Here is a 14,857-nt window from a genome sequence, read left to right on the forward strand (position 1 = left end):
TTATCTCTTTTTCCATCTGGCCAATTTTTGCTTTTTAAAGCATTCTTCTCCTCAATAACTTTTTGAACTGTTTTATCCATTTGACCTAAGCTGGTTTTTAGCATGCTATTTTCTTCAGCATTTTTTTGGATTTCCTTGACTAAGCTGCTGACTTCATTTTCATGTTTTTCCTGCATCTCTCTCCTTTCTTTTCCCAGGTTTTCTTCCAACTCCCTCATTTGATTTTCAAAGTCTTTTTTGAGCTCTGTCATAGCCTGAGCCCAATTTCTGTTTTTCTTGGAGTCTTTAGATGAAGGAGCTTGTGCTTCCTCATCTTCAGACTGAGTATTTTGATCGTTCTTGGGCTCATGTGCAAAATATTTCTCAATGGTCTTCCTCTTGTTTCTCTGCTTGCTCATTTTTCCAGCCTGAGCCTGTTTTTTGGGGGTGCTTCCTGGGCTTTTGGGACACTCCCACAAGGGTCTCAGTGTGAGAGGCTCTGTCCTCCCTCCTGATCTGTGAATGACCATATGTGCCCCCCTCTGCCACGGGGCTGAGTTGGGGGGGGCCTCTCCTTTTCTATGGGGGGGCCCTAGACTGCGATCAGGATCTGAATGTGGTCAGAGCCCCAGAGTCCTGTTGTTCCAGGGGCAGAGGACAAAGCTTGGCAGTCTCTTTCTCTCCACTCTCCTCCCTAGGTTCAAAGGGCTCATGCCCTGGGGGCTCCTGCTTACCAGCTCTGCCTGCTTCTCTAGACTTCACATGCTTGTTCTGTCAGAGGTCCCCCCACCCCGTCCCCAAATTTTGTACCCAGTGCTCCCCGGGGCGTAGCTCACGTGGCTCCCAGCACCCTGGGGCTGCCTCCGGGAGGCTGAAGTTCTTTCACTCTGGCGGACCACCCCTCTGGTGGGCCGCCCCTCCAACCCTGGGGAGTAGAGCCTTTCTACTCTTTTCCAGGTTACCTTGAGTAGGAGAACTGCCTCCCTGGGTCCCTCTCTGGGTTCTGTCTCTTGAAAATTTAGTTAGAGTCCTTAGTTTATAAGTTTTATCAGAAAGCACCTAAGACAGGATCCCTTCTTGTCGCCATCTTGGCTCCACCCCCCTTTAAAGTTGAGTGTTTGCTCTCAGTCTACAAAATACTGAGGGAAGGATTTCATGATTTAATAAATGTTTCAGGAAAAGTTAGGTAGTAATTCTGTGGGAAATAAATTTAGATCTGCAACTTACTTTTTTTTGAAATTTATTTTTATTAAAGATATTTGAGTTTTACATTTTTCCCCCAATCTTGCTCCCCCCCCCCCAGAAAGCACTCTGTTAGTCTTTACTTTGTTTCCATGTTGTACCTTGTTCCAAATTGCATGTGATAAGAGAGAAATCATATCCTTAAAGAGAAGAGAAGTCTAAGAGGTAACAAGATCAGACAATAAGCTATCTTTTTTTTTTCTAAATTAAAGGGAATAGTCCTTGCACTTTGTTCAAACTCCACAGCTCCTTATCTGGAAACAAATGGTACTCTCCTTTGCAGACAGCCCAAAATTGTTCCCAATTGTTGCACTGATGGAATGAGCAAGTCCTTCAAGGTTGAACATCACTTCCATGTTGCTGTTAGGGTGTACAGTGTTTTTCTGGTTCTGCTCATCTCACTCAGCATCAGTTCATGCACATCCCTCCAGGTTTCCCTGAAATCCCGTTCCTCCTGGTTTCTAATAGAATAATAGTGTTCCATGACATACATATACCACAGTTTGGTATGCCATTCCCCAATTGAAGGACATTTACTGGATTTCCAATTCTTTGCCACCACAAACAGGGCTGCTATAAATATTTTTGTACAAGTAATGTTTTTGCCCCTTTTCCTCATCTCTTCAGGGTATAGACCCAATAGTGGTATTGCTGGGTCAAAGGGTATGCACATTTTTGTTGCCCTTTGGGCATAGTTCCAAATAGCTCTCCAGAAGGGTTGGATGAGTTCACAGCTCCACCAACAGTGTAATAGAGTCCCAGATTTCCCACAACCCTTCAAACAATGATCATTATCCTTCCTGGTCATACTGGCCAATCTGAGAGGTGTGAGGTGGTACCTCAGAGAAGCTTTAATTTGCATTTCTGTAATAATTAATGATTTAGAACATTTTTTCATATGGCTATGGATTACTTTGATCTCCTCATCTGTAAATTGCCTTTGCATATCCTTTGACCATTTGTCAATTGGGGAATGGCTTTTTGTTTTAAAAATATGTCTTAGTTCTCTATATATTTTAGAAATGAGTCCTTTGTCAGAATAATTAGTTATAAAGATTGTTTCCCAATTTACTACATTTTTTTTTATCTTGGTTACATTGTTTTTATCTGTGCAAAAGATTTTTAATTTAATGTAATTGAAATCATCTAATTGGTTTTTGGTGATATTCTCCAACTTTTCCTTAGTCATAAACTGTTCCCCTTTCCATAGATCTGACAGGTAGACTAGTCCTTGATCTTCTGATTTTCTTATAGTATTGTTTTTTATGTCTATGTCCTGTAACCATTTGGATCTTATCTTGGTAAAGGGTGTGAGGTGTTGGTCTAATCTAAGTTTCTTCCATACTAACTTCCAATTTTCCCAGCAATTTTTATCAAAGAGGGAGTTTTTATCCCAATGGCCTGACTCTTTGAGTAACTTACTTTTACAACACAGTGAATTCTACCTGACTGGTAGGTTTAATTTTTTTTTAATGGAATAATTTGCTTTCTGTTTAGTAGAATAAGTTAGTAGGGATACATCCTTGAAACATTTAAAAAATATTCTATACAACAAGAAACCATATAATGAAATTTTTTTAAATTGGGAAAATATGCCAGATATGATATAAAACTTGACATTTAAAATATTTAAGGAATTGTTAATATTTACATGTATTCACAGTGGATAAATTCAGGAAGAGGAAATTCATTGTCAACATTCACTTGACAAATGGTCAGCTTCATTAATAATCAAAAGATGCAGATTCTAAAGTTTAAAATACCAAATTTGCCCCCTGCAGAAAAGCAGTGAAAACTGTTGCATGGGGAAGATTGTGGGAAAATAGATAGACTCATTCATTTCTGTGAGAATTTTAATTTTGTAGTGTCTTTTTAAAGAGCAGCCCAGTAAGATGCAGTAAAATTTATAAAAAAAATAATTAACTAGTAAATCAGTTAATTCTTTTCTGGGAATTATGAAAATTTTGTTTCTTTAGGGAACAAAAAGATCTGTTCAAAGGCAGACAATGCAAACTGAGCCCCAAGCCATGGAAAATGATATTATTAGGGTTTTTTTGGCAAGGCAATGGGGTTAAGTGACTTGCCCAAGGTCACACTGCTAAGTGATTATTAAGTGTTTGATGCCTGATTTGAACTCAGATCCTCCTGACTCCAGGGCTGGTGCTCTATCCACTGCATCACCTAGTTGCCCCAGAATAATACATTATTAATATTAGGAGTAATGTAAAGTAGATCAACAAGACTGAGAAATAGAAAACAAATCTAGAAAGCTACAAAGCCTAAAAAAGCAGAATTAGGACAGAGTATATGTTCACTTGAATCACATTAGAAAGGAATAGGAATATCTAAATGAGCAAAGATTCCTTCCTTGAAGCGATTTTGAAGGAGAAGAATTTTTAGAAAAGCTCTTCCATTTTATGTGGAGAAATTAATTTGATATGTTTAAGTAGTTCTAAAGAAAGTATAGTATTGTTGTTTGACATTATGATAATTTTTTTAAGAAATCTTAGAAGAGAATTATCACACAGCTTTAGTTTATTGCACAAGCTGTTTTAATATAAAAATTAAAAAATTTTTTTGGCTGCCTGGCTACTCTTAGATTAGATTAGATAAACTGATCTAATGTATTCTCTCCCTCATCCTCTGCCCTCTTGTATACTAGAGATATGGCTGCCATTTGAGACTATTAGAGATAGAACTTTCACTTCACATCTCCTGCCCCAAAATGGTGAATCTGTGGTGAATTAAATTTACCTAATTTATTGATTCTTGAGCAAAAGGAGCCTGTTGATTTAAATTAAAAAATCTTTTCTATATTGCTAACCCTTCAGAAAGCCCCTGTCTTTCTGGTGTGGTTTTTTTATTCCACTCATATTTCCCTAAGCTATTACTAGCTATAGTATCCTCTTTGTCATGTTCTTTTCTCCATGGGGTAGGGATGAGAAGTGGAGTGCTGAATGCCTTTAAGCATGCATCATCAGATTTCGACAGTATCCAATTCCCATAAAAAAATAAATCTTCTTCTAAAACAAAGATACACCAAATTTTCTTTTTTTTTCCCTTTTCCAACAATTTATATTCTCCTACTTAGAATACTTTGACACAACAGAATGGGAAGAAGGGATACATTGCATAACTTTTTTAACTTAAGGAAATATATTTATATTTAAGCAAAATATTACATTATATTCATAGATAGAAAATCATTTTTTTTTCTGCTTGCTAGCATTAAATTTTTTTTGAAATTTTCTTGCTGGAAACCATAAACTACAAATATCAAATGATATGATTGCCAAAGAGAGAATGATTTTTTTAAAGATTCTTTTTCTGTAATCTCTTTTGCATTCTGAATTGTTGCATTTTCTTGTATGTTCTTGTCTCCTCCATATAGATAGAAGCTGAATTGGGTTATCCAGGAGGTAAAGCAAGAATTATTCATAAAGAATCTGATATTATCACTGCTTTTGCTGTTAATAGAGTGAGTATTTAACAAATGTTCTCTTTGAGTTATAGAAATATTTCTTTTGTCTTCATTTTATATATTTTGCTTTCTCATCTAATTACTTTCCACTTGACATCCTTGTTTTTATATTTCTAGAACCTAGTATAATATATAATAGACCCTTAGTACTTACTTGTTGGATTGAATTTATCCTATTTGACAGGCAGCATAAATAAATAGTAAATTAAATTCTGAACTTGGAAATATAATGATCTGGGTCTAAAACCAACCTTTTACACTAGTTATGTGATAAAGGTCATGTCATTTAACCTTTCTGAACTAATTCATCATTTGTTAAAAAAAAAAATGAAGATAATTATGCCTGTAGTACAATGGGGATACTATTGAATTTAAATTAGAAAATTTAAATTAAACAATTGACAAACTTTAACACATGGTATAAATTTCATTTAATAATATCTCTATTTACTACTCCATTATAAATTTTTCAAAAATCAGTATGAAGAAAAATGGTGAAATTTTCAAAAGTTTGTCTTTATCCAGCCCGATTCCTTTTTTTTTTAAATACTGTTTGCTATCATGCCTTTTTGTTATTCTTCTTCCTTTCCCTATATAAGGTATTTAAAGGTAAAATTTCATGGAAGGCTGGATTTGTGTTTGTTTCTTTCTAGAACTTTTTTTTTTTAGCACTTTAATTTCCTAAGGGATACAGGTATATGTTGCAAGTATCTTGATTATATCAGTCCAGGAAAATACAAATGTTTATTGAGTACCTCCCCCTTCAGTCACTCTTTATGTCCCTCAAACTCATAGTGGGGTGGGGGGGTGAAGGGGGAATCTAAACAATGAAAGTCATTACTTAAAACAACAACAGTCTTTTTATCTGTCCACCTTTTTCTTTATTTGTGTATCTTGATGGGTGAGAGGTAGGTAACAGATTAAAAAGATGATACTGGAAGAAGGAGCTAAGGGGGAATTAAATAGTAAATGAATTAACATTTATCATTCCCATTCTTTTTAATCTGTCTGTATTTAAACTGTCATGACAATTAAAAGGAAAAAATTGGCTGGCAGACTGAATTAATTTAAAATGTGTTTCCTGCTAGAAACTAGCATTTACATAACAGAATAAATTTTTAATTTATTTTTAAAAAATATTATTTAAACATTTGTAATAATTCATTATTACATTTTAGGCAAATAGAAATTGCATAGCAATAGCTTCCAGCCATGACATTCAAGAACTGGATGTATCTGGAATTTTGGCTACACAAATCTATACCTGGGTGGATGATGAAATCGAACTTGAGGCAAAAGGGTATGTTTATATTTCATTTTGGTTAAATTATTTTGTAATATTAGAGCCTATAGAAATAAAACTTAAATATTCAAAGACTTGCTAACAGACCAACAGTAAATTAATTTCTTAAAAATTTTTAAAAGTTGAGAATCTTTATATGCAGAGTATCAGGGACAGAGATAAGGATGGATGGAAAAAACAGTTTTAAACATGAAAATATTAATAGAAGGTAGATTAAGTGCAAGGACTTGAAATATTTTGGATTTCAAGGCATTTCAGCTTATTCTAAAATAATTTTTTAAAAACATTCTAAAAGAAAATAAATTTAAAGGGTATTTTAAAATTATAAATTAACTGAATCATTATTGAATTGAAAAACTAGGACCTGATTCAGCATTTTTACTTTGGTGGATGTCCACTTGTAGGTCTGATGATTTCTTAGTTATTCATGCTCGTGATGAGCTGGCATCTGTGCAAGGTACTACACCATATACACATAGCAATCCTGGAACTCCAATCAATATGCCTTGGCTTGGTAGTACACAGACTGGCAGAGGGGCATCTGTGGTAAGTAAAAAAAATATCAGCAATAATAATAATTGATAATTACAATTAATTATAATCACTACCACATGGGGTTAGTATAAAGAAGAGATGAAATAATATGTGAAGTATTTTTGCAAAATTTAAAAATTCTATATAGATATATGATGCTAATGTTATACTTGTCTAACATTTGAACCTCACAAATAACCCTGTGAGGTAAATGCTATAGGCATTTTTATTCTTATTTTACTAGTAAGGAAACAGAGACCTAGGCAAATTAATTACAGGGGGTAGGATTTGATACCTAGTCTTCTTGATTGCAATTCAAATGATACTACTTACTTTACCATTCTGGTTTTTGATAATTGATATTGTTTTTCAAGAGTCTTTACATATATACAGAGAGATATATGTTTAATAATTTAACTTAAAGTTTTACTAGCCTGAGTGTGACTTTTATACTAGGAATTCTATCTTGAAAATTAGTATAAAATACCTTAAAATTATTATAAAATTTTATTTTTACTAAGATGTTGACTGTATAATGATCTTCCTAGTTGGCAACCTAAAAATTAATGAACTAAATAATCAATAGGCATTTATTAAGTACGCATTGTGTACTTGTCACTGTACTTGGCACTGTGAATAGAAGAAACCAATGAATTCTATCAAGGAGTTTATATTCTATCTGGAAAGACAAGTATACAAATTATAATTTTAGGGAAGGCATTAACAGTCATCATAGCCATTTGCTTCTAGCTGCATTTTAGCAACATGTTAGCCAGAAGTAGTGGAAGATGGTAGAAAGCAGATCTGAGATTTTAGTAATAGTAACAAGTACTAGTAATAATATTTATAATAGTAATAAGACTAGAGAATTACAGATACAGGGTGTAGTTTGAAGTTTTAAGATTTAGATAGGTTTCTTGTAAACTGAGAAGCAGATATAATGGCCTGAGAAACTAGAGGGATTATAGGTGCAACGAGGGCAAAGAATAGGTTTTATAGGGATGAGGATTGGGGTCAGGCAATATGTTGTTAGGAAGTTTTTTCCAGAGAAATTTTTCATTAAAGAAGTAGAATGTAGGAAATGTTGCTTTAAGCATGATTCTCCTTGCAGTATTGCTGAAGGAGATGATATAGGTAATGGATTTTGAGAAATTGAGAAACTAGAAGGTTCAGGAATTTTAGGAAACATAAACATGAATGTAGAAATCTTCTTTTAATCAAAATGGAATTTAACAACTACTTATAATTCAAATAGGGTGGCAAATTTTAAACAAGTAAACTTAAAAGGAAGAGAAGCTGCTAAATTATGATAGCAAAGAGAATCTGAAAGTAAGAGTAAAGGAGTGAGAAAGAAGTGAATAATGTGAAAAGATATGTGTTTACTATGGAACAGGATTTACAGAAGGCACAGTGAAAAGGGAGGACAGGATTGGATGGATAAGGCAGAGGAAGATGGGGTGAGAAGATGGGAAAGTTGGGAATAATTTGCTTCAAGTAGCCTGCAAGCTTCAGTTAGTGCAGGGAAAGATTGAAAAACAGGTAGTGGGAGACTCCTTAGCTTTAGAGGCAGATAAATAATAATGTTCACAGTCTCAGAGGTGTATTACTATGGAGAAAGCCTCCTAGAAGCAGTGGATTGAACCCTGAGCCTTGAGTCAGAAAGACCTGAGTTCAAATTTGACTCCAGATACTTTATTATCTGTTGTATGACCCTGGGCTAGTCATTTATCCTCTGGCTCAATTTCTTCAGTTCTGAAAGGGAGATAATAATAGTATCCTAACTCCCAGGGTTGTAAGGATTAAATGAAGTCATAATGGTAAAATGCTTAGCCCAGTGCCTGATATGTAAAAACACTTAATCCTTATTTCCTCCCTTCCTTTGGCTAGGAGGTCACTTTGCTTTTAATGCTCCAAAACTAGCTGGGGAGAGATAATTATTAACTCTTTTGGTAGCCTGGGTACAAAGGAGACTGGGTGGTAAAGTTATTTTCAGTATTAAAAATTATCATTATTTTGAATGTTGATCAAAAAAACCTTTAATATTTTAAACTCATCTTTTATAACCAAATTAAAATCAGATAAGACTAAAGAAAAGTGCTGATGTACCAATTAAGAGTGTCTGTGTGTGTGTGTGTGTGTGTGTGTGTGTGTTGAAAGGGGTTGATTGATTCATTAGTTCTAATCTTACCAAGGGTTTCCTTCATTGATATCTAGCAATTGAGATTCAGAGGTCAGAGAAATTATACTACTTCCTTTTACTTAGAAGTTTTTACTTAAAAAATTGTGTGTTATGTATATAGGTACAGTTAAGGTAATTATTTAGTACTACTCCTTAATAGCAATATCTTGTTTGTTGTATCTTATAGCATTTTATATTTGTCATATTACTCTGTCCTTCTGCCCTTTTTTTACATGGGGAAACTGATCCCCAAAATGTTTATGTGACTTTAAAACATGCAATACATTAGTGAGAAAACTGTTATTAGACAGGTCTCTTTATTATTGGGCTATTACTCCTAAATAGAAATATTTTTGGCCTTAAATTCTAGATCTAGTTAAGGTAATTCATGAGCTAACAGTGTGATAGCTTCCTTATTCACTCTCAATAGATAAAATCCTTAATTTATATATTAATATAATACATCCAGGAGTTCATCTTTAAGTATCAACACAGATCACAACTCCTCCCCATCTTAGTGTATGATCTTCAGAAGCTGCCATGCCCCCCCCCCAGTTAATAAAAAAAGAACAATTGCCTGGTTAGCTTCTTATGAGTTATTCAGAATATAACTAAATTTGTCATTTGACAATAGATAGCTAATTCATGCAGTCCTTTCTGTTATGTCTGATTCTTCACAACCCCATTTAGAGTTTTCTCAGCAAAGATAGTGGAATGACTTACCATTTCCTTTTCCAGATCATTTTATAGATGAAGAAAGTGAATCAAACAGATTTAAGTACCTTGTCAAGAGTCTCAGCTATTAATCTCTGAGGTCAGATTTGACCTCTTGAAAATGAGTTCTCTATGGACTATACCACCTAAGTGACTTTCTCAAATCCTCTCACAAAAGTTTAAAATTGTTATCTTTCAAATGTTAAAATAATCAGAAGGTGAGATAGGAATTGTAAATTTGATTAACATTTCCTTCTATTTTTGCTGAATGTGAAATGCTTGTAGGAGAAAAAAATTTATCTTTATCATTTCTTTTATGGCTATATTTTCCCTTTGCTTCTTCATTATTCTAGTAATCACTTTCTTCTCTACCTTTGATCTCCTAGTTTGGAAAAATGAACTGACTCAGAGGAGTGAAGCAAGTGATAAATGTATACACATAAAGTTAAAAGTATTTTTAATTTTAATACTAATATTGTGGATCTTAATGATATATTTGGATATTCTATAATAACTGCATCATTGTTTACCTTAGCAATTTACATTTTTGTACCTTATTTACCTATATTTCCTCACTTGTTGAATTTTCTTAAAATATTTTCTGTGATACATTAGGCAATATCAGTAAATTCTAGTTGACTTTTTTTTTAAATTGAAATTGTGATTTGCCCAGTGTGACACAGTAGTTAAGTGTCTGAAATAGAATTTGAACTTAAGTTTTTCTGACTCTAGGGCTGGTGCTCTATTCTAGCTCTGCCCCTCTTGTTGCCTTTCAAAGAAAGATTTAGTTGAAAATTTTAGAACATAATTTTTTTTTTTTTTACAAATCCTCATACTGTTTTAGAGGAAGATTTTTAAAACTGTAACCATACTCCTAACATTTGAGCAGTCCTAATTTCATAATCAGAAGGAATATAGTTTTGCTAATTTTTACTATTGTTATTGAAAATTTATTATTGAGAAAGAACCACAATGCATTAAACAATAAAAGATTGCTATTACTAGCTTTGGCTATTTTAGGAAACAAGCAGTCATCATAATTAGTTTATTGTTAGGTAGTGGCATCCTTGTTGCTACTCTTCCCCTGCCATTAGTATTGATCTAGACTTTTATCTCCCATTTCCCATGCAAATCTTAGATGCCCCTTTATTTTTTATATATTTTCTCATTGTTATGTGACAGGCTTTGAAAATAATTCAGACACTACTAAATAAGTGACTTCCAAACTGATACACCCAAGCAATTAAAAAAATTTTTTTTTAAATTTTCTATTTACTTTTTTTTACATGCTTCTGCCTGTCTTTCTTATCTTGCAATATTCAGGAATATGCCAATAAATTTAATGGAATCAGAAAGGAATTGGCAAGAAAGGAGGTAAGACTAAATTATTGAGGAGAATTTATGCTTAGATTTCTTAGTCAGTGAAACAAAAATCTTATGCACTATTAAATGTAAAATTTATGCTGTGAGGTTTAGCTTCTTTTGTCATTTCTAAACATTTTCAGCCACCCAGCTTTGGATCAAAGAGAAATAGTGTAATTATTGAATTGCCTGTCACTTTCATTTTAATAATGTTTTTTTTGTGAACTTAACAAAACATAAACTTGTTAACTTTTATGTTAACAGATGACTAAGAAAAATATTAATAATGTGAGAAGAATGGCTTCACATCCAACACTACCTTATTGTAAGTTGATTGGTTAATATTCAGTTCTTTACTGTTTACCTAATCTTTCTATTTCAAATGTCATGCTTTGTGACTTTTTAAAAAATTAATGTTTTAATAAATAATTTATATAAAACTTGCAGTACTAAAGAAAAAAAGGTCTTGCAGACATTTAATATTTTATTTTATTTTTCTTAACAGAACTGATAATAAAATTAAAATCTTGACAGTGTCTTATGTACAAGCATAAGCAAACAAGTTTGGAGTTTTTTAATACTTTTCTAAGTAATCCAATTTTAGTTACTTGATTTGTGGGGGATAATTATGTGACCACAATGGATTCGAAAACAAGCCCAAACCTTATTATCAATAGTACTTTTGCTTGGCATTGGTTTGGTCAGTTTTTATTACTATTTGTTCAGAGGTTCACTTTTATAAGGTCTTGTATTAGTAAATAAAATATCAAGGAAAACTGTTTTGAGGCTTCTTCTGTTCTAAGGATAAATTAATGTTCAGATAATTTTCCCATGAAGCTTTAAAATAAGCCTTAAACTTCCTGACAATTAAACAGAGCATTTAGGTAATTAGAAAGTATTGGTGAAATGAAAAAAGATTCTAGTTAATATTTTAAAATTAACTGGTAGGTTGGCATCAATATTCATATTGTCTTGTGGGTATCTGATTATAGCATACTTTTTCATGTCCCAAATGTCCCAAGAACATTTTCATGTGTTTTATTGTAGTAAACATATTTTCATGTGTTTTGTTGTAGTAAAATAAGTGCAACTCTAGTATTCCTTTGTCTTAATATAAATATTCTAATTGACTATTTATATGGATGAAGTAGTTTTTATATATAAATTAAGTCAAACTCTTTAACAAGCATCAGTCTAGAATATTGAATAATTGTGATCAAAGTAATATATACATAATAACAAAGTAGAAAGCACTCAACCAGTATTTGTAAACTCACTTCTAAAGTGATAATGCTGATAATGACTCACATTTTTATATATTATTTTTAGGTTTTAAAAAATTCTTGCTGCTCACAGAGAACAAATATCAGAAAGTATAAATATTAGCACCTATATTTTCTGTGTGAGGAAATTAAGTTTTAGAAAATTGAAATTACTTAATTTTGGCCTAACAATGAAATTTCAAGATTAGAATTTGAATCTAGATTTTTTTTTTGACATTTCCCTTCCTCTCCTAACCTTCCCCTCAAGTCCAGTCCTTTTCCCCATTATACTGGGAATCTCTATCAGTAATACTAGAGTTATGGAGTGAAACAGAAATCTAATATTACTTAACCTATTTTGATCTCACCTGTAAATTCAAAGTATAGATATCAGCTAATTTTAGATTGTTGTAACCTCCAGAGATTAAGGGACAGATCTGAGGGATAAGGAAGAAGTAAGAGACAGTATTTTTTTTTTAAGAGGCAATAGTTGGCCTTGTTTATAATATGTTTTTGCTCTAGAAATTTGTAGCATCACCTGTTGTGGCACATAATTTTATTCTGTCAGTAGAGTTTAATTATTCTAAGTATCGAGAGGAATCTCATCACTTCACATTTCTATTACTTAGATCTCAGTTTTGTATTGTAATTAGGGAATGCCGTATCTTGCTTCTCCACTGTCTCTCCATTATAGTCTTTCAAAGAGTCTTTCAAAGTCACAAATTAACTTAAGCGTAATCATGCATTTTTTTGAGCCTGATTTTCTTCTGCTCCCAGAAAAACTCAGTTAGGAAATTCTGAAACCTAAAAAAGTAATGAATATCTCTGAAAGTAAACCCATAAGTTACCCTGCATTGCTTTGGAGTAATGCTTGATGTATATTATTTATTTGGACTTTTTTTTAAGGGTAGTACTGACAAGGAGCAAAAGAGATAGTACCATATGTGACTTAAAGAATAATTTAAAAGTTTTTTTTGTTATTTAAAGAATTTTCTATATAAAACCTAAAGACAACAACATAGATTTAATTTTAAACATTTTAATTTATACCTATAGTGTGAAGTGGATCTCTATGTGTATTCTCCAGGTGCTAAATTAAATATTTTCTTCACACTTTTTAAAAAACCAACAGAAGGTGGAAACAAAGATATTTAAACTAAAATATATACTCCTTTCCATTCCAGGTGAGAAGAAATCGAAACTTAGAGATTTTGTTTTTTGCTCAGTTACATACCTAATCAGTGGTAGTAAGGACTAGGAGCAAGATTGCAAAGGCTGATTTTTTTTTTTTTGATAACACTATGTTTTTCAGTAGTATGATGTTTTTCAGTAGTTCTCTCTGAAGAGGTAACTTTATAGAGATATCCATTTAAAAAAGAACATGAAAATTGTGCTTTTATGTGGTATTTAGATATTTACCAAAATATATTTTAAGGGAAAAAATATAAATTACAAGTGATTGTAGATATTTGAAGATAAATATATGGATATACATAAAATTCTTCCTCATGGTTTGGTGGAAAGAAAATAGATTTCCCTAAACACATTTTATTTCTAGCTAGTTATAGAATTATGAAATGATGAGAATGTATTTTAAACTAAAAAGGATCTTTGATGTCATCAGGTCAGTGCCCTCCTTTTAAAGATGAGGAATCAGGCTTAAATTTGCCCAGGATCTTACAGCTAATGAATATCTAATTTGAACTCAATTCATCTTGATTCATCAAAAATAAGTTTTTTAGGGACAGTTACATGGCACAGTGGATAGAGCACTGGCCCTGGAGTCAGGAGTACCTGAGTTCAAATTCGACCTCAGACTCTTAATCCCATTGCTTTAAATAAATTTAAAAAAAAATAAGTTTTAAAAATCATCATTGCCTCTCTTAATTTGAGACTATTCAGCTTTTAATAAGTATCTTTCACCATTTTATTTTGTAATCAAATTTGATTCTTCACATTCTTTTTGCTAAAAAAGTAAATGTGCATTTCAATCTTTTTATATTATATTGAACTATTGGCTGTTCTATTTCAGTCAATAAGTCATTAAGAATTTAAGTACCATGTGCTAGGCATTGTGCTAAGTATAGGAAATATAAAGAAAGGCAAAAGATAGTTCCTGCTCTCAAATCTAATGAGAGACAGCATAAAAGCAACTATGTACAAACTATAAACAAGATAAATAGGTAATAAGTAATAGAGGCACAATATTAGAATTAAGGGCAATTGAGAAAGGCTTCCTGTAGATAGTGAGATTTTATATGGAACCTAAAGGAATTAATGAAGGCAGGAGACAGAAATGAGGATGGAGAACATTCTGGCCATGGAGGACAGTTATTGAAAATGCCTGGAGCTAAGAGATGGATAGTCTTTTTCAAGGAACAATAAGGAGGCCTTTGTCACTGTATTGAAGAGTATGAGGGGAATAATAATGGGAAGGTTGGGGCAAAATACAAGGTTGTGATGGGCTGGAGCTGATAGGGAGGGACCTACTTGCATTTATTGAGTATTCAGATGTCATGGTCAGATCACTTTGACAACTGAATAGAGGATGATCGAGAGTGGGAAGAGACTTATGGCAGGCAAACGAATTAGGTGGCTATTGCAGTAGTCCAAGTTTGAAGAAATATGAACCCACACCAAGCTGCTTGGCAATGTCAGAAGAGAGAAAGGGACATATTTTAGAGATGTTGCAAAAGTGTGATTGCCAAACCTTGACAACAACAGATTAGATGGGGGAGAAGGACTGAGAGATAGTAAAGAATAAATGATGACTTTTTACTCTGGGGGCCTGAGAGGGTAGT

The 14,857-nt window shown here is 32.8% G+C and overlaps 1 protein-coding gene across 6 annotated transcripts in view; it reads left to right on the forward strand.

The window, feature by feature from the left end:
- DMXL1 (Dmx like 1) overlaps positions 1-14,857 on the forward strand; it is a 181,004-nt gene that overhangs the window by 147,305 nt on the left and 18,842 nt on the right. For 4 of the 6 annotated variants that reach the window (XM_074199607.1, XM_074199608.1, XM_074199609.1 and 1 more), the window contains 4 exons: positions 4,613-4,699; positions 5,881-6,002; positions 6,410-6,551; positions 11,059-11,119. In XM_074199607.1, coding sequence (XP_074055708.1) covers positions 4,613-4,699; positions 5,881-6,002; positions 6,410-6,551; positions 11,059-11,119 — 412 coding nt within the window. Of the gene's footprint in view, positions 1-4,612; positions 4,700-5,880; positions 6,003-6,409; positions 6,552-10,755; positions 11,008-11,058; positions 11,120-14,857 lie in introns of those variants that run through there. The other 2 variants (XM_074199612.1, XM_074199611.1) reach the window with 2 other exon arrangements.

Source organism: Macrotis lagotis, chromosome X (assembly GCF_037893015.1).
Source record: "Macrotis lagotis isolate mMagLag1 chromosome X, bilby.v1.9.chrom.fasta, whole genome shotgun sequence".
Classification (NCBI taxonomy): Eukaryota; Metazoa; Chordata; class Mammalia; order Peramelemorphia; family Peramelidae; genus Macrotis; species Macrotis lagotis.